The sequence below is a fragment of the Penicillium nucicola genome (assembly GCF_028828085.1).
Source record: "Penicillium nucicola strain IBT 29836 chromosome Unknown utg000014l, whole genome shotgun sequence".
In the NCBI taxonomy this organism is placed as follows: domain Eukaryota; kingdom Fungi; phylum Ascomycota; class Eurotiomycetes; order Eurotiales; family Aspergillaceae; genus Penicillium; species Penicillium nucicola.
Window position 1 is genome coordinate 198,727 of NW_026643138.1, and position 21,217 is coordinate 219,943.

General features: G+C 50.2%; 6 protein-coding genes across 6 annotated transcripts; 4 read left to right on the forward strand and 2 right to left on the reverse strand.

Annotated features, from left to right (window-relative positions):
• On the reverse strand, nt 1-1,847 carry N7511_011428 (uncharacterized protein; the record flags this gene model as incomplete). Its single annotated transcript, XM_057133805.1, has 3 exons — nt 1-1,533; nt 1,584-1,743; nt 1,810-1,847. The coding sequence occupies 3 exons, from the start codon at nt 1,845-1,847 to the stop codon at nt 1-3; spliced, it is 1,731 nt and encodes a 576-aa protein (XP_056978475.1).
• A 312-nt stretch (nt 1,848-2,159) lies between these two features.
• On the forward strand, nt 2,160-3,854 carry N7511_011429 (serine/threonine-protein kinase RIO1; the record flags this gene model as incomplete). Its single annotated transcript, XM_057133806.1, has 1 exon — nt 2,160-3,854. One exon carries the CDS (start codon nt 2,160-2,162, stop codon nt 3,852-3,854), a length of 1,695 nt encoding a protein of 564 aa, XP_056978476.1.
• Nucleotides 3,855-4,540: 686 nt separating this feature from the next.
• Nucleotides 4,541-6,172, reverse strand: N7511_011430 (autophagy-related protein 17; the record flags this gene model as incomplete). Its single annotated transcript, XM_057133807.1, has 1 exon — nt 4,541-6,172. One exon carries the CDS (start codon nt 6,170-6,172, stop codon nt 4,541-4,543), a length of 1,632 nt encoding a protein of 543 aa, XP_056978477.1.
• An 885-nt stretch (nt 6,173-7,057) lies between these two features.
• Nucleotides 7,058-9,073, forward strand: N7511_011431 (F-box/WD repeat-containing protein; the record flags this gene model as incomplete). Its single annotated transcript, XM_057133808.1, has 1 exon — nt 7,058-9,073. One exon carries the CDS (start codon nt 7,058-7,060, stop codon nt 9,071-9,073), a length of 2,016 nt encoding a protein of 671 aa, XP_056978478.1.
• A 737-nt stretch (nt 9,074-9,810) lies between these two features.
• Nucleotides 9,811-11,779, forward strand: N7511_011432 (uncharacterized protein; the record flags this gene model as incomplete). Its single annotated transcript, XM_057133809.1, has 3 exons — nt 9,811-9,849; nt 9,907-11,675; nt 11,728-11,779. The coding sequence occupies 3 exons, from the start codon at nt 9,811-9,813 to the stop codon at nt 11,777-11,779; spliced, it is 1,860 nt and encodes a 619-aa protein (XP_056978479.1).
• A 1,944-nt stretch (nt 11,780-13,723) lies between these two features.
• On the forward strand, nt 13,724-21,002 carry N7511_011433 (putative ubiquitin-specific protease UBP12; the record flags this gene model as incomplete). The annotated part of the gene is made up of 7 exons (XM_057133810.1): nt 13,724-13,818; nt 13,872-15,462; nt 16,413-18,102; nt 18,165-19,483; nt 19,547-19,915; nt 19,974-20,199; nt 20,254-21,002. 7 exons carry the CDS (start codon nt 13,724-13,726, stop codon nt 21,000-21,002), a joined length of 6,039 nt encoding a protein of 2,012 aa, XP_056978480.1.
• Between the last annotated feature and the right edge of the window lie 215 nt (nt 21,003-21,217).

Consider the following 21,217-nt stretch of genomic DNA (forward strand, 5'->3'; position numbering starts at 1 on the left):
TCACGCGACCAGCCTTCTTCTCTTTTGTAGAATCTCGAGAACTTTTGTGGCAGTTTCATCGGTGTCGACAACGTAGTGGAACAAACTCTGTCCTGCAGTCACTTCAACGGCGGTTCGGTATCTGTCGCTGACATCGAATAGCTCCGCAAGGGTACCATAAACACCTTCGAGGTCATACTGGCGCTTGATTCGGCGCACTGCAGCTGTGCCACGACTGGTGTTATTATCCATCATGGATGAGAGGTTACGCTCAGCACGGTCAACTTCCTGAGATGCGTTGGAAAGCACAGAGTCAAGCTTTGCCTCTTCTCTCCATAGTTCCTTTCTCTGATCCATGAGTCGATCTCTCTCATCCTTGGCATCTTGAACTTGTTGGTCAACGTTGTGCATTGTATCCCCTCGCCCATCAATCTGCTGGCGCAAAAGTTCGGTCTCTGGTTCCAGGCGAGCAATTTCAGCCTCCAATTCTTGGATGTCTTCTTTGGTCTGAGCCACAACATTTTGGACAGTCTTGACAGAGTTGTTACTCTCTCTGACTTCCATATTTAACCACTTGTCGCGCTCGGACTTGTTTTTGAAGCGTGAGTTCCGGCCTTGCTTCGCGTACAGACGTTGGCGCGAGGTTTCGGCATCTGTCAACTGTGACTTCACGGTGTCTTCTTGGTCTTTCAAGGCATTGAAGCGAGGAAGAATTTCCCGGTGTTCAGCTTCGCGCTCATTGATGGCGTTTTGAACAGAAGTAAGATCGGCGTCATAACGGGACTTCAGAGCTTGAGCGGCAGCCTGGTTGTCAGAGAGAGACTTGGCCTGCAGTTCATTTTGAGCCAGAGTTTTGGAGGCCTCACGGCGTTCGTCTTCCAGTTGAGCCTTATCAACTTTCAAAAACTCAATCTGCTGTCGGCATTCCGCGATCTCGGCGTCAATTCGAGCCATGGCCTTCTCGCCATCGATGAATTGATCGCGGTTGTTATCTGCATCTTCCACGCCGTTCTGTCGTCGTTCTTCAATCTCATTGAGAACCTTGCCGATTTCTTGTTGCTCAAGCGAGTAGATGGTATATTCCAAGCAACGGCGCTCCTTGTCTTTTTCTTGATAACTTCGGAGCTCATCCTTTTCTTCTTCAAGTTCGGCAAGTCGCTCGTTAATATAGTCGAGAAGTTCGTCAATCTTGGTGCGTTTACTGTTGGTCTCGTGCATGATCTTCAACGACTCCGACCGGCGAGCCTCGTAAACTTGTGTGCCAGCCACTTCCTTCAACAGAACTAATCGCTCGGAGTCCTTCATATTCGTCAATGCGGTGACTCGGCCTTGGGGAACGATATAGTAAGGGTTAGATCGAGAGAAACCGGCCGACTCGAGGAGGTTCATAACATCGTTCTTGGTGGCATTCTTGCGGTCGAGTGTGTATTCATCCTTCTTGATACCGATGGTACGGCGCAGTACGACCTCGGGTTTGCCAGTGGGGAATCGGTCGTCCGAATTGTCGAAGATAATCTCGACGTAAGCGGACATCACAGCAGAGCCAGAACCTTCCTGTATGGGGTAAGTATAGCTTGAGGTATGAAAATGGGCGGGCTACATACGTGCAACAAAGCTTGGCGCTCCTCTCTGCCGAGGTGAGTGTAGGCATCACTCAGAACGAATCGAATAGCGGCGAAGAAGTTACTTTTGCCAGAACCATTGCGGCCGACGATAACATTGTGTTTGGGGGAAAATGGCTCAATGACCGTTTGGTCCTTGTAGCTAAAGGTAATTACCCGTTAGGACAAGCTCATCAAGCCATGAAAGATGGTAATTTGGCCAACATACCTCTTGAAGCCCTGAATGATGATCTGCTTGACATACATCGTGTAAGGTTACGCGCGACGCGATGATCACCTAGAACGCCCAAGGCATAACGCGACTGGCGCGAATATCTGGAAGTAGAAGTGAGCGCTGAAGTTTCAGCGCCACAGGTAGCCTGGCAAAGAAAACAGAAAGACCGAGGCGATAATGCGTGTGTTGCGACGGGCAAGGAAGACTACGCGAGGAACGAAATCCGCGCGTCTCGTTGGGCGCGGGGTTCTGCCGGGCGGTCAACCAAATTTGGGCCACAGAAAAAAAAAACCTTGGGGACGGATGAACGCACATCTCTGCTTTCTCGACATTGAAGTTCCAGAATGGCTTCAAACGAGACTACCGCCCAGGCTACTGGCCTTGCTGATGGCCTTGCGCCATCCCACACCTATGTGCCCAACGAAGGCTACATGAACCCCGATAACGCAGACTCCGCTGCGGCGGGGCAAGATCTGCCCGATGAGCAGGACGATGAGTATGACGAGGATTATGAGGATATTTTCGAGGAGGAGTTGGATCGCGAGGACATTCTCTCTTCCGATAACTCCGATCTTACCAAGGCCTACAACCGCCAGCGCAAAATCAACGATCTCGCTGCCGACTCGAATGTCCCGAAATGGACCTATCCGAAGACGAACACCCAGAAGCCTACCGTCAACACCTCTGCCTCCATCGATGACCAGGTCAAGTCGCTTACTCGTCACGCTGGCAAGATCAAGCTCGATGATCAACAGGCTGGTATCTCAGGCAAGGCTGAGAAGGGCGGAGATAAAGCTGACCGAGCCACCTCGGAACAAGTGTTGGATCCTCGCACACGAATGCTCTTGCTACAGATGATCAACCGGGGCCTTGTCTCCGAGATCCACGGATGTCTGTCTACCGGAAAGGAAGCCAACGTCTATCACGCCATGTCCATCCCCGAAGAAGACGAGAATGCTACCCCGCTACACCGTGCAATCAAGGTCTACAAGACAAGTATTTTGGTCTTCAAGGACCGTGATAAGTATGTGACTGGCGAGTTCCGCTTCCGTCAGGGATACAACAAGAGCAACAACCGCGCTATGGTCAAGCTCTGGGCCGAGAAGGAAATGCGTAACTTGCGCAGAATCTACGCTACCGGTATCCCCTGTCCCGAGCCAATCTACCTTCGTCTCCACGTGCTTGTGATGGGCTTCATTGGTAGCTCCAAGGGTCTGGGTGCACCCCGCCTGAAGGACGTGGACTTCAACATTCCCGATCCTGAAACTCGCTGGCGCGCATTGTACATGGAATTGTTGGGATACATGCGTGTTATGTATCAGACTTGTCGTCTGGTTCACGCCGATTTGAGCGAGTACAACATTCTTTACCACAAGGAGCGCCTTTACATCATTGATGTCAGTCAGAGTGTTGAGCACGACCACCCCCGCAGTCTGGAATTCCTGCGTATGGATATCAAGAACGTCAGCGACTTCTTCCGCAGGAAGAATGTTCTCACACTGCCCGAGCGTACTGTCTTCCAGTTCATCATCTCCCCCGATGGCCCGACTGAGATCGCCGGTGGAAGCGAGGAGATGGACGCTGCCATTGAGAAGCTTCTCGTTGCCCGCGAGGAGGGTGACGAGGAACAGCAGGAGGCTGAGGATGTCGATACCGCTGTCTTCCGTCAGCAATACATTCCCCAAACGCTAGAGCAGGTGTACGACGTGGAGCGTGATGCCGAGCGTATTCGGGACGGTCAAGGTGCTGATCTTATTTACGGTGATCTCCTGGCCGGTGGCAAGAAGAAGACCGAGGTTGTGGAAGATGACGCTTCTGATGCCAGTGGCGGAGTTTCGGTCTCAGGATCTGATTCAGAGGACGATGAGAACGATCCCTTCGCAAAGAAAGCGCCGCGGGGTAAGCGTTTTGAAGACAAAGACTGCAAGCGCGACCACAAGGCAAAGGTCAAGGAGGAGAAGCGTGAGCAGCGAGCGAACAAGATGCCCAAGCATATGAAGAAGCGTCTTGTCTCTTCCTCCTCCCGAAAGAAGAAATAAGCGCGCGGCTTCCTTTATCTTTCTTTGCATGTGCACGTTGCGATTTCACTTTGTGTGAGTAACTGCTTGGCATGATTTGATGATGAAATGCATATATGGATGGAGCATTGGGCATTTGATACCTTGGTCTATAACACATAAAATGGGACAGCATATATATCTGCTACACAAAAATATACTTTATGGCGAAACATCTACGAACACAAAATCTAAACGTGGATGACAGACTTCTTTTTGTCTCCTATGTATATCACCCGCAAGCTGAACTGGACAATGACACATCAGAGCTCTCTTTGAAAGTCATTCCAAACCAACTGTCTTCCAATCTTGTGTAAAAACCAAGATACACAGTGCTTACATCTTCGAAGAGTATGCATCTGAAGCATCGATTGGATTGAACAGGAAATTGAAAGAAAGAAAGGCAGGTCGGACCTATTGGGTTTTCATCATCTAGGTCACATTGCAAGTCCAGCTCGCATCGTTATTTTGATATAGTAGCTAAATGAAGCATACAGCAAGCTTGAGCTCCAGATTCCACCGTAAATACATAACGTGTGTGCATAGATGGCAGGAGATTGAAATGAAGACGCCGGGAAAATGATGTGTCGCTGAATTGTGCTGGGAAAAAAGCGGTAATTAGCAGTAGATGAGATGGGTATATTGGAGCTATTGTGGATTGCGTGGGTTTACGCAACGCTCTTATGTCGTGATTTGACCCGTGCGTATGCCTGTTCAATAAGATCTTTCGGAAGGGTTGGGATATGCTCCCCCTCGGCACTGAAATCTGGCTCTCCTATTTTGGGAGCCACGGCCAACTCATGAGCACTTGATTGCTCCGTGGTGTCCTCTGGAGCAGGGTAACCATCAATGTGACCCCCTGGTAAGCGAAGGAACTGCACCTGCATGGGCGCTAGCCCAACACCAGGCCAGATGTCCGAAGGGAGAAAATCACCCTGATCGACACGGAAAGCATCTCGAGCGGAAGCGTCTTCGTCGTGGAGTTGGTTCAGCTTGTGCCGGGTGTCTCGGAGGACCTTTTCCACCCTTAGGCGAACATGTCTTCGACGGGCTACCTCGAGCAAAAGGTTATCATAGGCATTGAGAAAGCCATCATAGAGAGATTGTAGATCAGAAAGTTCTGCAAGACCACTGTTAATTCGGTCATTTTCCTCATGCCATACTCTGGTGAAATTGTGTGCCTGAGAGATGTAACGAGGCAGACGAGAGCAGGCCAGGGAAGAAAGATGGGTGTTCACTTCAACGGTAGCCTTGGAGATAGCCCACAGGACATCTCGCTGTGCTTGTACCTGCTCGAAGATGGATTCCATCTCGGCGATACGATCTTGAATTTCCATTACCACATCATCTGCCTCAGGGGCATCCTTGATAATGACTGTGACCATCTCCTGGTATTCAGCATCCGTCATTGGATCCAGGGGGGCATTTAAATTGGCATTGATTTCCGCCCCGATATTTGGCATCCCGTCGGTGCTGCGGTCCACACCCGGGGGCATATCCCCTGTGATAGATCGTGCGACTGCTCCTCCGCCATCGGTATGTTTCACTGCAGTGACACAGAGGTCAAAATGACGAACCAATGATTCAAGGAGGCCGGCCATTTCTTGGGCGTTGGCCTCCAATGACTGGATCTGACCAGGCATCGACGACAGGGTGAGTAACCCAGAATCCGACGCAGAGGAAGACGATGACGAGATTGAAACACGGGATGAGGCCAATTTCGTGGCTGAGTGGTAATGGCGAAGTGACTGCCTGGTGGCTTGAAGCTCGTCATCAAACTCCCGATTGGATGTGTCCAATTCTGCTCGTGCTGTGTTAGTACGGTCTATGGAGTCTTTCAAGGACGCATGCAGCTCTGCCACTCCTCGTTCATCAACAAAGTCGTGGAGAGTCGTCTGAGCTTCATCCTCGGGCCGGAATGAAGGATGGACAGTTGTCCCACGCAGTAGATCCAGGGTATCTTTGAGACGAGCATCAGCTGCATCCAGATTTCTCAAGGCAGCCGAGAACTCGTCACGACCTCGGTATGAAATTTCCTCCACTTCGGTGCGGACGTCGTATAGCAGCCGCAGCTGATTATTCAGGCCTCGGCGTAGAAACCCTGCCCGGGAGCATACAATGACGCTCTCCTCCAACGCTGAACGGGACTCGGTCACAATTTCGTTGGCCCGCCACACATGGTTAATCGACGAGAGCGACCGCTTGGCTCCCAACAGATAGGAGATAAGATTATCAACCTGTGGCACCGACTTCTCGTCTGGGGGAGGAATCGATGATGCGGATGACTCGGATGACGACATTTTGGTAACAATAGCGACGATGAGGTGATATCCGGATGCGCAGAGCTCGAGACACAGCTCTCAGGAAAGAACCCCCTGAGGAAGCTACAAGAGAAGGGATCTGGGATCCAGCGTTAACTATCAGTTGAAAGCCTAGACCATATTTTAGGGCCTGGCCCGATAGATCCAAACTGATATAGAGGAGACCAAAGACGGGAGCCCCGGAGTGCAGGGATTGCCCCGATAAGCTCGTTCTCCACCAAACAAAGACAACGCTGGGAAGAGCGAGGTGTCTTACCAGGTGGGGGGATCTGGGTCTGGGGGAGGATACAGTACAGTAGCTTCAACCCGGAATTAGCGGTGTGAAGCCTCGCGGAGGCCCCAGTTTTGACACATTCGCGAATCAGAGAAAGAGAAAGCGCGGTGGGAAGTGGGAATGGAGACTCCCACGTGACTCACCGCCCTGAGCACGTATTCGCCTCAAGTCACGCAATTCCTCTCCATCGGATGCGAACTAAACCCGATGCGACGGATTGCGACAGTCTGAACGATTGTGCAATCGTTCTGTTTAAAAGTCTCCTGGCATCCCCGGAACTCGAGCATCTTTTCCTTCTTGTCTTGCGTTTGTGTCATTCATACCTTCCTCTGAGTATTCCCACGGGTATCCTCAGGGTACTCATATATCCTCCGAGTACTTACCCCCCCCCCCGGACTTCCTGAGATATTGCACAGGAAGATCTCTTTGTGATATCGCCACTATTACATCCGAATCCTATTATTTCGGGAAGATCTTCGACCAACTCGTCCAAGCCACCCTTGTCCGTATCGCTGGACAACAAGAGCGACCACCGTCACCCTCCCTGGAAACGGCTTCCCCCTCTCAAACCTCATATCTGATCTGCCACCATGTCTAGCACTCCGGAAACACAAGTTGCGCACCAAAACTTGACTCCTTCCACCCCCGGAGGCCCAAGTGCAATGGCCGTGTCCAACCGCTCTTCGCCCCACAAAGACTCTGAGGCACAGACATTGGAGGAACGAGCAAGACAGAATGTTGCGTCATTCTTGACAAAGTACCAGCCGAGGCAATATGCACCTTTGCGCTCCGAGATCAACGCTGCTGCGGAGCATCGCCCGGTGAACGCTAGTTACTGCTACCGTCACCAACCAGATTCGAAATGCAGACGCCAAGCCGATGAGCAGTCAATGACTCGGCTACAAAGTGATCTCGACACACTCCCCCAAAGTGACCAACAAGGCATCGCTCATGTTTGGTCCTTGTTCTCCGCTGCTCCAGCCAAGCAGCGTACTCTCATGCTCCAGGGAATCCTGGCCCAGTGCTGCTTCCCCCAATTATCTTATATTTCTGCCAGCGTCCGCGAGCTGATTCGAATCGATTTCCTTGGAGCCCTACCCCCAGAACTGTCGTTCAAAATTCTTCGATACCTTGACACCGCGTCCCTTTGCCGGGCAGCTCAAGTGTCTCATCGATGGAGAGCCTTGGCCGATGACGACGTGGTGTGGCACAGGATGTGTGAGCAGCACATCCGCCGTAAATGCAACAAGTGTGGCTGGGGTCTTCCTCTTCTGGATCGTAAGCGTTTGCGCGAAGCAAAGCGTGAGATCGAGCTCCGTGCGACCAATTGGGGACATAACCAGCCTACTGGAGCATCGGCCGAGAACACCATCAATGAGTCTTGCTCATCAGTCGACACCCCAGTCGGTGGCAAACGAAAGATCGAATTGGATGATCAAAGTGCTGCGCTGACAAAGCGTCACTGTGCGTCCCCCGGACAAGTTCTCGAAGAAGACGAAGGCTATTTCAAGACTCGATACCGTCCGTGGAAGGATGTCTATCGTGACCGCTTCGTGGTTGGCATGAACTGGAAGCACAAGCGTTGCTCAATCAAAGTGTTTAAGGGCCACCGAGACAGTGTCATGTGTCTGCAATTTGAAGACAACATTTTGATGACTGGTTCCTACGATGCCACTGTCAAGATTTGGGACACCGAAACCGGCGAAGAATTGCGAACACTCCGAGGTCACACTGCTGGAGTGCGTTGTCTCCAGTTTGACGACACCAAGCTTATCACTGGTAGCTTGGATCGCAGCATCAGGGTGTGGAATTGGCGCACGGGTGAATGTATCTCCAAGTACAATGGTCATACTGAGGCAGTCATCGCCCTGCACTTTGATTCCACTCTTCTGGCTTCCGCCTCTGTCGACCGCACCGTCAAGATCTGGAACTTCAAGGACAAGTCCACTTTTGTGCTTCCTCACCCAGAGGGAGTCAACGCGGTGAAGATCGACACTCCTTCACGCACGGTATTGACTGCCTGTGACGACGGTGCAGCTCGCCTATGGGACTTGGACACCAAGACTTGCATCCGACTGTTCCACAACCACATCGGAGCCGTCCAGCAAGTCATCGCTTTGCCTCGCGAAATTGAGCTAGAAAGCCACCTCGCCGACTGTGAAAATGATCACGTTAGCACCTCTTCTCAAAACGGCGATGCCGTTAACCTCCTCTCCCCTATTCTCGAGGCCAAGTCTCTCTCTGCCCAGCCTTCTTCATTCGGTTCCTCTTTCGATCAAGAAGAGAGCCGTCTGGAGCCCCCTCGCTACATCATCACAAGCGGTGTGGATGCCACCATCCGCTTGTGGGAAACCAGCACTGGAAGATGTCTCCGTACCTTCTTTGGTCACCTGGAGGGTATCTGGGCTCTCTCGGCTGATACTCTGCGGATTGCATCCGGTGGCATGGATCGCATGGTGAAGATCTGGGATCCTCGTGTTCCCACCTGTCAGGATACCTTTGAGGGACACAGCGCTGCTGTGAACTGCATTGGTCTCAGTGACAGTCGCTTCATCACCGGTGGCGATGACTACCAAGTTCGCATGTACGATTTCCGGGCTTCTTAAAGTCTGTTCATGTCTCTTCTATTTTGTTTACTACACTTTTTGTGGAGAGCACGGGGTGTTTACCTGTGCAATTCCCGCATTCTTTTCTTTTCTTGTGAATTTCTAATTGATCGATGGGATACCCTGGCGCATTCAACAAGAGTTGTTTGGCTGACAAGGAGGTCGTACCTCACAGCTTACCTCTGATACTGCATTACAGGCGCTTTGGGATTTTCTTTTTACTGCAAATACGACCAGATTGACTGGTTACATTTTTACAATACGTCTTTCCAGTTTCAAAAGGCCATAATCAACATTATATCAAAAACATCTTTTCGTAGAGCTATAAGTTAAAGGAATAATTGAAAAGGTGATGTGGCTCCGGCCATCAGAGGCCTCTAGAGTCCTTGGAACATTCGCCACTCAACTTCCGTTCCCCTTCCGTATCATGACAAACACTTCCACCTTCTGGCCTTCTCAAATACGACGTCCTCTAGCGATAACTTATATGAGTTAGAAACCAAGTTGCCTAAATGGGACATGATCCGCATGTCTGCCACAAGTGACGTAGTGGTCTTGGCCTGTCGTCTAGGGTCTCTCATGCAAGGGTCCAGCGCTGTTCCAATCCCTCTTCAATTCGAATATCATTCCGGACATTCAGCACTGCTCTTCGTACCGGATAATAGGAATATTGATTCAATGTCGCCCCTGCTGCATGTACCGTGACCTGGGGTTGAATTCTCGACAGTATCGTCAAGATGATCCTGTCGAATTTACGCCGAATCAGACGATGGCTAGTGAGCAGTCCAGTTTCCGTATTCTCATGATACAGCAATTGCTAATCAATTCCATAGCTTGGCACCCTCAGTCTAGCATGGCAAGAAGAGAAGTACGATCTGATCAGCCACGGAAAAGGGAATATAGCGGACTATCACTCCCGCCGTAGGCAAAGAGCATGCAGACTTGCTCTCGCAGCAATATCAATCACAGCCATCATTTTGTTTTTTACTCTGCCGATTCTAGCCACGCCGAATGAAGCACTTTGTCCTCATCCAGTCTTACGACTCACAAGGAATGCCCAAAAATCATTTGAATCGACTCTGAACCGACAATCAAAATCATTCAATGCGGCCGTTGCGGAATACAAGCGTCGATACAATATGCCACCACCACCTCATTTCGATTTATGGTACAAATTTGCCACGGATCGAGGAACGGTCCTGATAGATGAATTCGACATAATCAATCGCGCCCTATTACCATTTTGGGGCGTTTCTCCAAGTGTGATCCGCGAAAGGACAAGACAGGACCTTGGATATAAGGATAACATGTTGATGGGTTGGTCCATACGAGCCGGCAAGCCCATTTACACCGTCTTTGGTGAACGATACCAGCGAGATGGAATGAAGACGATCATTGATCAGTTTGCGCAATGGTTACCTGATATGGATTTGGCATTTAATGTGCATGATGAGCCACGTGTTGTTGTTCCTCATGAAGAACTGAGTCGGATGATCTCTGTTGGTCGAGAAGCTCAGGATCGACTGGCTCGCATGACCTCGCCAAGAGGCATCTTTTCGAAGCGGAAATATGTATCCGAATGGGTGACACCAATTTCGACGACTCGATACAATGACCTGACGCTGCAAGAGAACTGGGGTCATTCGACCATGTCCTGTCCCGCAGATACTCCCGCGAGAGACATTGACGGGACCGCTCAGGATGACACAGCTTCGTATGAAATTGAGCCTCTGGGCTTTCTATACAACCTCACCGCGTTCAGCGATGTATGTAAGAATCCCTCGCTGCGAAATCGTCTCGGCCTCTTCAAGAGACCGCATATTTTGAAGCTTTCGAATGAGATTACTCCTGTATTCTCTGCGTCAGCGCCCTCATCTTTCCAAGATATTCCAATGCCATCAATGTGGTACTATAAGGATAAAATGTCCTATGAAGAGGATGTTGACCCCGAATGGAAAGACAAGAGAGCCCAGCTATACTGGAGAGGAGGCAATAGTGGTGCTCACTCAGATGAAGACTCCTGGCGCAGTCTGTTGCGACAGCAGGTTGTTGGGAATTTGACGCATCCCATTGCACCGCAATATACCTTCAAACGTGACTCAAACTCAGCGACGTCATCGTGTCGTGACTTTGGAAGCAACGCTGGAGATCTTGAGCAGATCCACCCAGAAAGTTTTCGGGAACAGCTCAACATTAAGTTTACGGAAATCGATTACTGCGAAGATGACTGCAAATCCCAATTGGAATTCTTTGGGGAGCCAGGTACTTTTGAATGGCCGAAAGAAGCATGGCGGCATCGCTACTTGTTGGACATGGACGGTTGGGCCTATAGTGGAAGATTCTATGCTTTCTTACGGAGCAAGAGTTTACCTATGAAATTATCAGTCTTTCGTGAATGGCATCAAGAGATTTTGGTCCCATGGGTCCATTTCGTGCCCCTTAACAAAGATGTGCGCGAGGTTCCAGAACTAATCCGATACTTTGAATATGATCCCCATGGCCAGGTGATTGCACAAAATATAGCTGCAAATGGGAGATCCTGGGCGAAAAAGGCTCTCAGGAAGGAAGACATGGAAGTCTACATGTTTCGCCTGCTCTTGGAGTATGTTCCTCCCTCACACTATTTTTAATCCAGCACTGACCATGAACGAAAGATTCGCACGTGTACAAGACGACGCTCGAGAGATGCTGGCATACAAAGAATGAGCCTCAGATTGGTAGCCCTGGAGCTATGGGTCGTGTATACGGCGGACCGGTGAATTACTGTATCCAAGCCTAACTTCCTCACCGCTTTCTATACTGTCCTACCAAATGTGGCAAGCTGCGTGAAGACCTTAGAGGAGAGCAGAGCACTCCTTTCCAATTAGGATCCAGAAGGACTTGCTCGAGAGCAGGCTTAAGAGTCCACTACTAGTATTGTGTATTAGCATATACCCGAAATACTTCCTAATCATTTGAAGGGACCTTCTTCCGATTCCTGCTGGTATTAGAACGCAGTACTCTAGATATGTATGGGAACATGACAAGCCAACCCCAGACCCAAATGGGTTTAGATGAGCCTGATTAAGACTAGCGTCCGCCCCAAACCTTACTTGACGTTCAGCCAATCAAACCGCTGGAAACCCTCCGAACCATGGATTGCCGCAGTCAAAGTACTTCAATCCATTTCATATCGTATTCCCCTGTTCATTCTCAATTCCTTTGCAGTAGTGTGATCATGGTACACTAAATAGCCAGTCTACGCTCGGCTCCAATTTGGACCGATCATATCCCGGCTCCAGGTGGCGGTAAAGACATTCGGAGAGTTACAAAAGCGACATACGCTAACCACGGCCCTAGGCCTTTATTCAAACGCAGCCAGACTACCTAATGAAACCGCCGATTATGATTAACATCCCCTTACCTGTGAAACCTGCGATCTTACGCTCTGGTGTCCCAGAAATACCCAAAAGAAAGCCAACGTCGCAGATCAAGAAGAAAAAAAAAACACGGAAAGGGTGCTGGGCCGTTTGGTCGGAGAACCCCAGAGGACTGCGACTTACCATATACATGCTCGGTGTGCTAACCGTCATGCTGATTAGTGGGACTGTTGTCGACTTCTAGGTGTTTAGAAAATGTCGAATGGAAAAGCTAGAAATACTGGCACAGATCATGAGCCTCACCCCGCGCGGCATTGCTCCCAGTCTGCTGTCTCCATCTCGAAACAGCGAGGCACCCTGTTTGGAGAGCTTCCAGACACATCAAATGTCTTATACCGCACTCACCGTTACAGTGGATGCCTCTGCAATACCCCAGGCAGTTCCGACGACTTTTATCACTCGAGGCTTTCCAAGTGAGATCACTTTTTGCGCTTCCGCTTCCAGTAGTGTGGCTGTTAATTAAGTCACAGTATGTTTGACTTCGTTTCCAATCAACGGAAGTGGAGTTAGCATAGACCGGTGTTTTATCCGAGGAGGCATAAATTCGTGCCCTGACACTTTCGGTATCGCTCTTTGCTTGAATTGTTGCTACTCAACTCTGTTAGTCTCAGTTGTGTAGCTTTGTGCGGAGAAATCGGTCTAATTTGCATATTTTGCTATGATTTGGGGTTCCTATTGGCTTCGAAGAGGTTGAATCTGTTGGTCAACTAAAATAAATTGACCTCATTATATTCCCGGAATAGTCATTGAAAGATATTGTTGTACACGTTGAGAATATCATATGAATCAACGAGAATCAACGAGAATTTTGAATTGAATATCCGAACCTGTTGTCGAGCAGTACAGTCGTCAGGAAAATGAGCAAGAACTGGAACCAGGACAATCTTGAGACCTCTATTACTTGATCCTCGCTATCAGATTTATTTCGATTCCACCTCTCCTTTCACTCAACGGCAAACGTTACCGGGCATATTGGGTACCTTCATTTCTCACCACTGCTCTTTGTGCCACGACTTGCATCTCTCAATTCTGCTAGAGGCTGTGCCTCGTTGACCTTGGTCACGTCGGCTGCTCGCTGTGTCTTGTCTGATCTTTTGCGCGCTGGCAGCATCGGGATCACTGGTGAGCCACTGCTATCCTCTAAACGTGGTGCTTCTAATGCAGAACTCATGTATCGACCGGTAGACCTGCTCCAGACTGATGCCACTAGAATTTCCAGCCCTTTGTCAGAATGGATGCTCACAGTTCTAGCAGATCGCCTTCGGTCGATCCAGAGCCCCGGAGAATACCCGTTGCGTTTCTATCTTGGCCCATTCCTTTCCGCCGGTAAGCTATTGAGTTTGTATACTTCGATGGGGCTAATGATCCCATTCGCACAGGAGTATTCCGAGAGAAATGGCTTATTCAGAGGCGAGACTGCGCCAAGTTGAACTCCTCTTCAATGGGGGAGTCAGTCGTTTTAGCGTTCTTCCTGTCCAATATAACCTCCGTGAGCGTGGAACAAAGCGCCCCGAAATTCTCGCATCCTGGCTGGATGACTCCAACGATGAAGACTATAACCCAGACAAGCATCGAGACCGAAAGAAACGGAAAGGTCCTGTGTCTCGGTCCGGGGGCACAAGTTCTCCAATGGTCAGGAAGTCCCAGAGTTTGACTTTCTTGTCGCATACAGATGAGTTCAATGACCTAGGAAGCCCGTTGGACCCCTCTAGCTATCACAGCGAACCTGAACAGGACCCCGATATTTGGGACCATCGTTGGACCGTCGATCCTACAACATCTCCCAATTCCCGTTACCAACTGCGTCCCCGTACCCAAGCTCAGTCAGAAAGCCCTACAAAGACCAAAGCCGAGCGACGGATTGTAGCCGGCGCTGCCATCTCTAAATTTGCCTCTTCTTCGGTGGCCCAAAATACCAACGAGCCTCTTCGAGGATGCAAGGCGTGTAGTGAAATCAACCAGAACTGCTCTCTCGCAACGGATCCTGATCCATTTGCATACCCGTGCACCGAATGTGAAGAAGATGGTTTTGACTGCATGGTGATTCCTGAGCCCAGGTGGAAGCGATCATGCGAAAAGTGTCGCAGCCGACATGGACCGCCATGCTCCTACCGGTTTGCCGATTATGACCATGGGGTGGCTTGCCACTCATGCCTTAACCACGGATATCCTTGTGTCGCTGGGCCGGCCAAGTACGTACCCACTACTCGGATGTTTGAGGCCTTCGAAGATAGTGATGTGGACAATCCAAGCACCCAAGATGCCGACGATAGCGACGATGACGATGATTCACTCGGGGAAGCTGCACTCGAGAACACCAAGTCCTCCAAACCTCACGAGCTGAGTGCCTTCCAATCAACCACCATCTCGGACATATCTTATAGAAACAATGACACCTTCAATGACGACGACGAGGAATTGGCCAATACCATTAGCCGAGAAGAAAATCTAGCCCCCAGACCGAACAGCTATGATGAGGCCGACGAGCATCCTGCAACATTCGGACGAGTCCGTCGAATTCAAACGGAGTTTGCACACCCTCTTCACTTCCCCAATGATCGGGATACGCCTAACGTGGGCCCAGATTGCCATTGGTGCCACAACTTTGCGTACGGAATCGTTGGTCTCGGCATTCGCAACCCAGAAGTTATTGATTTTGGCACCAAGATGATTGAAATAGCAGATGGACACACCGGGGAAGGCAAAGAAGAGACCCGTATGTGTATGCAGTGTGCTGTTGGCAGAATAAAGATCATTCAATGCACACATGGCATCATACATCATTTGCCCGCAGCAGATGCAGAGCAGAATGCCTTGGAGGACATCACAGAGTGGGAAAATTTTGTTCAAGCGTGTGATGCTATCGTGGACCCTCAGACGAATGCCTCTGGCCCAGCTTTTTCGACCAATCGTCAATGGTGTACCTTGTGCCGTACGCTCGCTGTCTGGGCTTGCGAAACACCTCAGTCAGTCAGTATCTGTGATCCTTCAATTGACTGTGAGAATCTAAGTTATGGATGTGGCCTAAGTCTCTGCAACCGGTGTTGCAACCTACTGGAGTACTACAACGGAGATTTGAATGCCGCTCACGATCACCTTTCACGCCAAGGGAACAGGGGAAGCCAGCTACGTGCCGACAGCGACTTTATTCTCTCTGGCGACAACCGAAACATTCTTTACAAGCTTCTGCTGGTTGACTAGGCTGTGATGGCTCTTTCCTCTCAATGAGATGTAACTACAATGCAAAGCTTTACATAGTTGAATGCCTTTCAAACATGTCCTGGGCTTTTGTTAAAACGGACGCACAGACTTGCTTTGGGTACTAGGGATGTAATATGTTGGATGCAGCACATCTTTAGTTTAGAGATGTCATAAATAGTGAGGTGCAAATTAACGGTGCATTGTTTGGTGTCTGAGTAATAGCATTGTTTTTCGGGCCTACGTCAATAATGATGCATAGAATGTTGTCGCAATCTGTCAAAAGTGAACGAATGAAGCTCTCTCATATTGTGAATAGTTTCACAATAGCTATTGACCCCCGACTTTGGTTACTTAGGAGTCAGTCCTATTGTTTGTACAAGATGAATATAGCCATTCAACGTCGTCCATGAAGTGACATGAGCATAAAGAAAGCGACCATGGCACTTTCTCTTCCTTTTCATGCTCCGGCTCCTGTCCCTTTTCCCGATTACTTCTCTCAATTCTCTGTTCAGGTGCAAAGTTGAATCACTGCCAGTGAAGTGAAGCAAGTAGGGCTTCCGCTCCGGGAAAATGCACTGACTAAAGGATTTTCTGCCAGCAAAATTGTGCTTCCTTCCTTCCAACCTCTTTTTTTCAAGGTGTTCGCATCTCTTTCTATTTCTCTGCCCCGAGCTGCGACACGAGGTGCGCAGCTCACCGTCACGACGTCTTCTCCAAAGCGCCGTAAAGTCTCCCCAGAGCCTCGCACCAGTCCAGGCCCCCGGGCTCGACGTCACGGCCGCTCCGAACCTCCTTCCCGCTCTCGCCACCCTGCATCTTCAAGCCGGAGCAGCTCGTCACCTTCTCCGCCCAGATACGTGCCTGCTCATCTGCAGTTTCAGTCTGAGGCCGTGACTGGTGGCCGTTCGCCTACACCCGCCACCGCGACCGCCGGACTCTCCCTCTCAAGCGAGCACTCCGACATGCCCTCCGACACTCGAGAGGAAACTCCTCTGAACACCGATGGCCGCTCTCCTTCTCCCGGCGAGAAGCGCCCGGCATCTGAAATCACTGACTCCGACCCGGAAGGAGGCGTGAGCACGAATCTGAGCAGTAATGCGCGTACCTCTGGGGATCAGGCTGGCGCAGGCGATAAATCTGCGGCTTCCACCGCTTCGCATCCGGATACCGATGCGTCTCCTGCGAATCAGCAGTCTGGATCGCAATCATTGGAATCAGACAAGCCGACGATCGATGAGCAAGTGGCGGAAGTGAATGCGTTGAGGAACCAGCCACTGAAGAATGGTCAGAAGGGCTATGTGGTTTCCATGGGATGGCTAAAGAAGGTGCTGGCTAGAACTACCGCCTTCGCAGATCAGGTGGACAAGGATTCCCAGGAAGCTGAGCTTGGTCCTATCGACAACATGGACATTGTGCTCGATACCGACCCCGCCACTCCCAGCTTCAAGGACGAATCGGACGAAACATTTGTGCCGATGCGCCCTGGATTGCAAGCCGATCAGGATTTCGTGGTGGTTCCCCAGCAAGCTTGGGACTTGATGCGTGGCTGGTATGGCGTTGTCGACCAGTCACCTATCATTGTTCGATACGCCCACAGCACGAATTCACCCGGCGAAGACGAGACGATTGAATACGAGACCAACCCTCCAATCTTCACAATCTTTAAATTGACTAACCCTTCTGCGGGAACTACGCCAGCAACTCTGAAAGAAAAGGATCTGCCATCCGTTAAGATCTTGGCCAGTCGTCAGTCGAATTATCGGAAATGGCTAACGGACGCAAAAGAACAAGCTGGAATCGAGATGTCTACCAAAGTCCGAGTGTGGAAGATCCTTCGTTTCCCTCAGAGCACGAATGGTTCAACCGCTACGACCCCCGCCGTTTCCCGTAGTACTTCACCCGCTCCGGCCTTTGCACTTGTTCCCAGCAAGACTGATAAGCTTCTCATGGATCTGAACGTCTTCCTTGGTCTTTCGGAGGGAAGTCAGCGAGAATTGCTTGAACAGGCCAAAGATCAGACCAACAACATGAACTACAATGGTCGCATGAATCTGGTTGTGGCCGGTCTCGGAAATGCAGATTGTCTTGTCCTGGAGGAGCAAATTAGTGGAACGAGGGGTGGTGAATGGGTGTCAGAGGCATCCGCAAAGACCCTGAAGAATCTGGGAATTCCAGTGAACCAACCAAAGACGCTCACCATCAAGATTGCCGAGAACAGTCCACCGGCTAGTACGGCCAGTGGTAGATCTACTCCCGCTGGGCGGACTCCCATCAAAGGATTCAATGCTCGAGGCCGCAAGGGCCGATCAAACAGAGTTCTGGGGCTGGAGAATCTTGGCAATACCTGTTACCAAAATTCAGCATTGCAATGTCTGCGAGCCGTGGAGGAGTTGACATACTATTATCTCAGTTCGTACCCTCATGCTACAGTTGGCTTTTGAGAGAAACTTTGGCCGCTAACAAGATTACAGGTGGTGCATACAAAGGCGAGTTGAACCTTGGAAACCCTCTCGGTTACAAGGGCGCAATCGCCAAAGGATGGGCTACATTGCTTGATCAGTTGTACAATTCAGAGGGAGAGAGATTCGCCAACCCCAAACGCTTCCGTCATACAATCGGTCGTTTCTACGAACCTTTTGCTGGCTGGGAACAACAGGACAGTCAAGAGTTTGTCATGTTCATTCTTGATGCTCTCTCAGAGGACACGAACCGCATTGCAAAGAAGCCATACACGGAGATTCCTGATTCTACCGATGAGATGGTTCACAATCGCAAGGCACTGGAAGAGTTTGCGCTGAGATCGTGGGACATTTACAAATCTCGTAATGACTCAATCATCACCGATCTGTTTGCTGGCATGTACAAGTCATCTGTGTGTTGCCCAGATTGTCAGAAGACGAGTATCATTTTTGATCCTTTCAGCACTCTCACACTCCCAATTCCTGGTCCTCCGGCCGTCATCACCAGGAAGGTGACTTTCATTCCTCTTGACAGCCATCCTGTTTGCTTGAGCGTTCAGCTGGAAGCTTCTCTCAGTTTGAGAGGCTGGAAGGAATATGTTGGCAAATGGATGGGTGTCGATCCAGGTCAGATTGTTGCGGGAGAAGCTCACCACGGCTCCTTCTGGCAATTGTTCCTTGAAGATGAAGTTTCTTTCGGCTCCCTTCGCACCAAGATTGACGACCAGATCCTGTTCGCCGACGTCGGTCCTATCGATGAAGAAGGTATTCTCCTCCCTATCTTCCATCGCAAGAACACTTCCCGCAATGCCAAAAACAACTTCCGCGATCTGTTTGGTCTTCCATCTTTTATTCACCTGTCCCAGGCGGAGTCTCATAATCTTGAAGCAATCTACCGCAAAATTCTTCGCTCTGCTGCTAACATGACTACTCGTGACATTTTGAACGAGGATGAGGCCAGCAAGGAAGATCAAGTCACAGATGACTCGGACACAGTTGTTACCACAGAAGATGACGCTCACTCGGCCGACTCCAAGATCAAAACCTCATCTGTGGAAGGCGAAGACAGTCTCGTGGACATTTCCATGCAAGACGCTCAGACCCCAAAGAGTGGCAATGATACGGAAGACTCCGCTTCAGACTCCGACTCTACGGATCTGCCTGAGCATCCCCTGGCAGGCAAAATCTCCCGAGAGCTGCTCAGTCTGTTCGAGACTAAGATTCTGATCACCAAGTCTCCTCTGCCCGATGGACGCAATCTAGGCCAAATCAGAAACAAAGAATTGCCTCTGATTTTCTCTCGTATTCCAACTACCGAGGGTTTGAAGAAGGTGTGTATAAGTTCTTTTCGTCCATTTTTAATAACATGCTTTTCTAATTTTTTTTTTCACCAGGGCTCTGATTCTGCGTCCCATGTTTCCGCTGAAGACAACATTGATGATTACAGTGATACCGATGGATCGGATGCGGAGACCGCAAAGGAGGAATCTATTCTTCGCCAAGGCGATGGCATCGTGCTGGATTGGACAAACGAAGGCTTCAATGCCCTCTTCGGCGGCAACCAGCGTGACAATGAGGTTCGAGGCCAGCCTTCATACAACAACCTCAAGGTTCTCACGGATTCTGAGGCCATCGCCAAGCGTCAGCAGCAGGTAAAGGCCAAGGCCGCCGGTGTTACTCTCGATCAATGCCTGGATGAATTCAGCAAAGAAGAAATCCTTTCCAAGGGAGATGCTTGGTACTGCCCTCGTTGCAAGAAACATGTGCAGGCCCACACAAAAGTTCCAGCTCTGGAAGGCCCCCGATGTTCTGGTCATTCAGCTCAAGCGCTTTACCCAGGCTCGTAGCTTCCGAAGTAAGCTTGACACCTTGGTTAAATTCCCCCTTGAGAATCTGGACTTGAACGGGCGAGTGGAAGGTCCTGCGGATGGCAAGAGCCTGGAGTATGATCTTTTCGCGATTGACAACCACCTCGGTGGGCTGGGTGGTGGCCATTACACGGCATACATCAAGGATTTCCTGAGTGGCGAATGGAACCATTGCAATGGTAAGTTCTTCAGTCTTGTGTGGTAAGAAACATGCCATTGACACTCCATTTTAGATACCCACGTTCGCCCTGTCACACAACTTTCCTCTATGATTTCCTCCAACGCCTACCTCTTATTCTACCGTCGTCGTTCCGCTCGCCCATTGGGAAATGAGGAACTGCAGGAATTGGTCGAGTCTTATAAGTCCCCTTCGGCTGATGCTGGTGATTCTTCTGATTCCCAGTCACCGTCGGGGGACGGCCTGGGCGCCTCCTCTCGCAATGGCTCTTCGAGCGTCTTGGCCGCAGCCGGAGTAACTCCCCAAGCAGGAAATGGTGGTCTGCGCGCCAGCAATGTGGGGACGGAAGAGAATGATGATGACGAATACTCTACAGACGATGACAGTGACACTGGCTTCGAAAATGGCGAATCCGAAGGTATGACTCTCACCAACAACGAAGATGAGTCCGATCACGAGGACGAGGGAGTCCCGCCCCAGGACCCATTCAGCATCTTCAAGGAGCCTTCCTGGTCCTTCGATCAATTGACCGAAGCTCACGACATGCCACAGATGACTCCACTTAATGCCTCTCATGAAGATGATGGGCTTTTCAATGACAACGACAGCACCGTTGCAGTCGGCGACGAAATGGACGTGGACACTCGCCTCCACGACCTTGAAGATTCCATTTCCGCGGGTCCCACACCCAAGACCGGTGCCTCTTTTGAGGATGTTTCCAACCTGATGGAAGATGAGTCCTCCGACGAACTTCCCGTTGTGGAGTTGCGTGTGGGCGATGAGGACAAGATGATTTCGGAATAATGAACAATGAACAACAAGCAACAAGCAACAAAAAAAACGGTGAACAAAGAAAAGTGAAAGGTCTCTTGTCTGAAGATGATCTGGTGCATCGGGCGTTTTCCAACAGGGTTGGTTGGTGGTACGGTACATACACATAGGAAAAGAGGATTATGTGCTGTTTCTTTGCATGTCAATATCGGTAGCCTTCCACAAAGGATGTGGCATGTATCTACCTG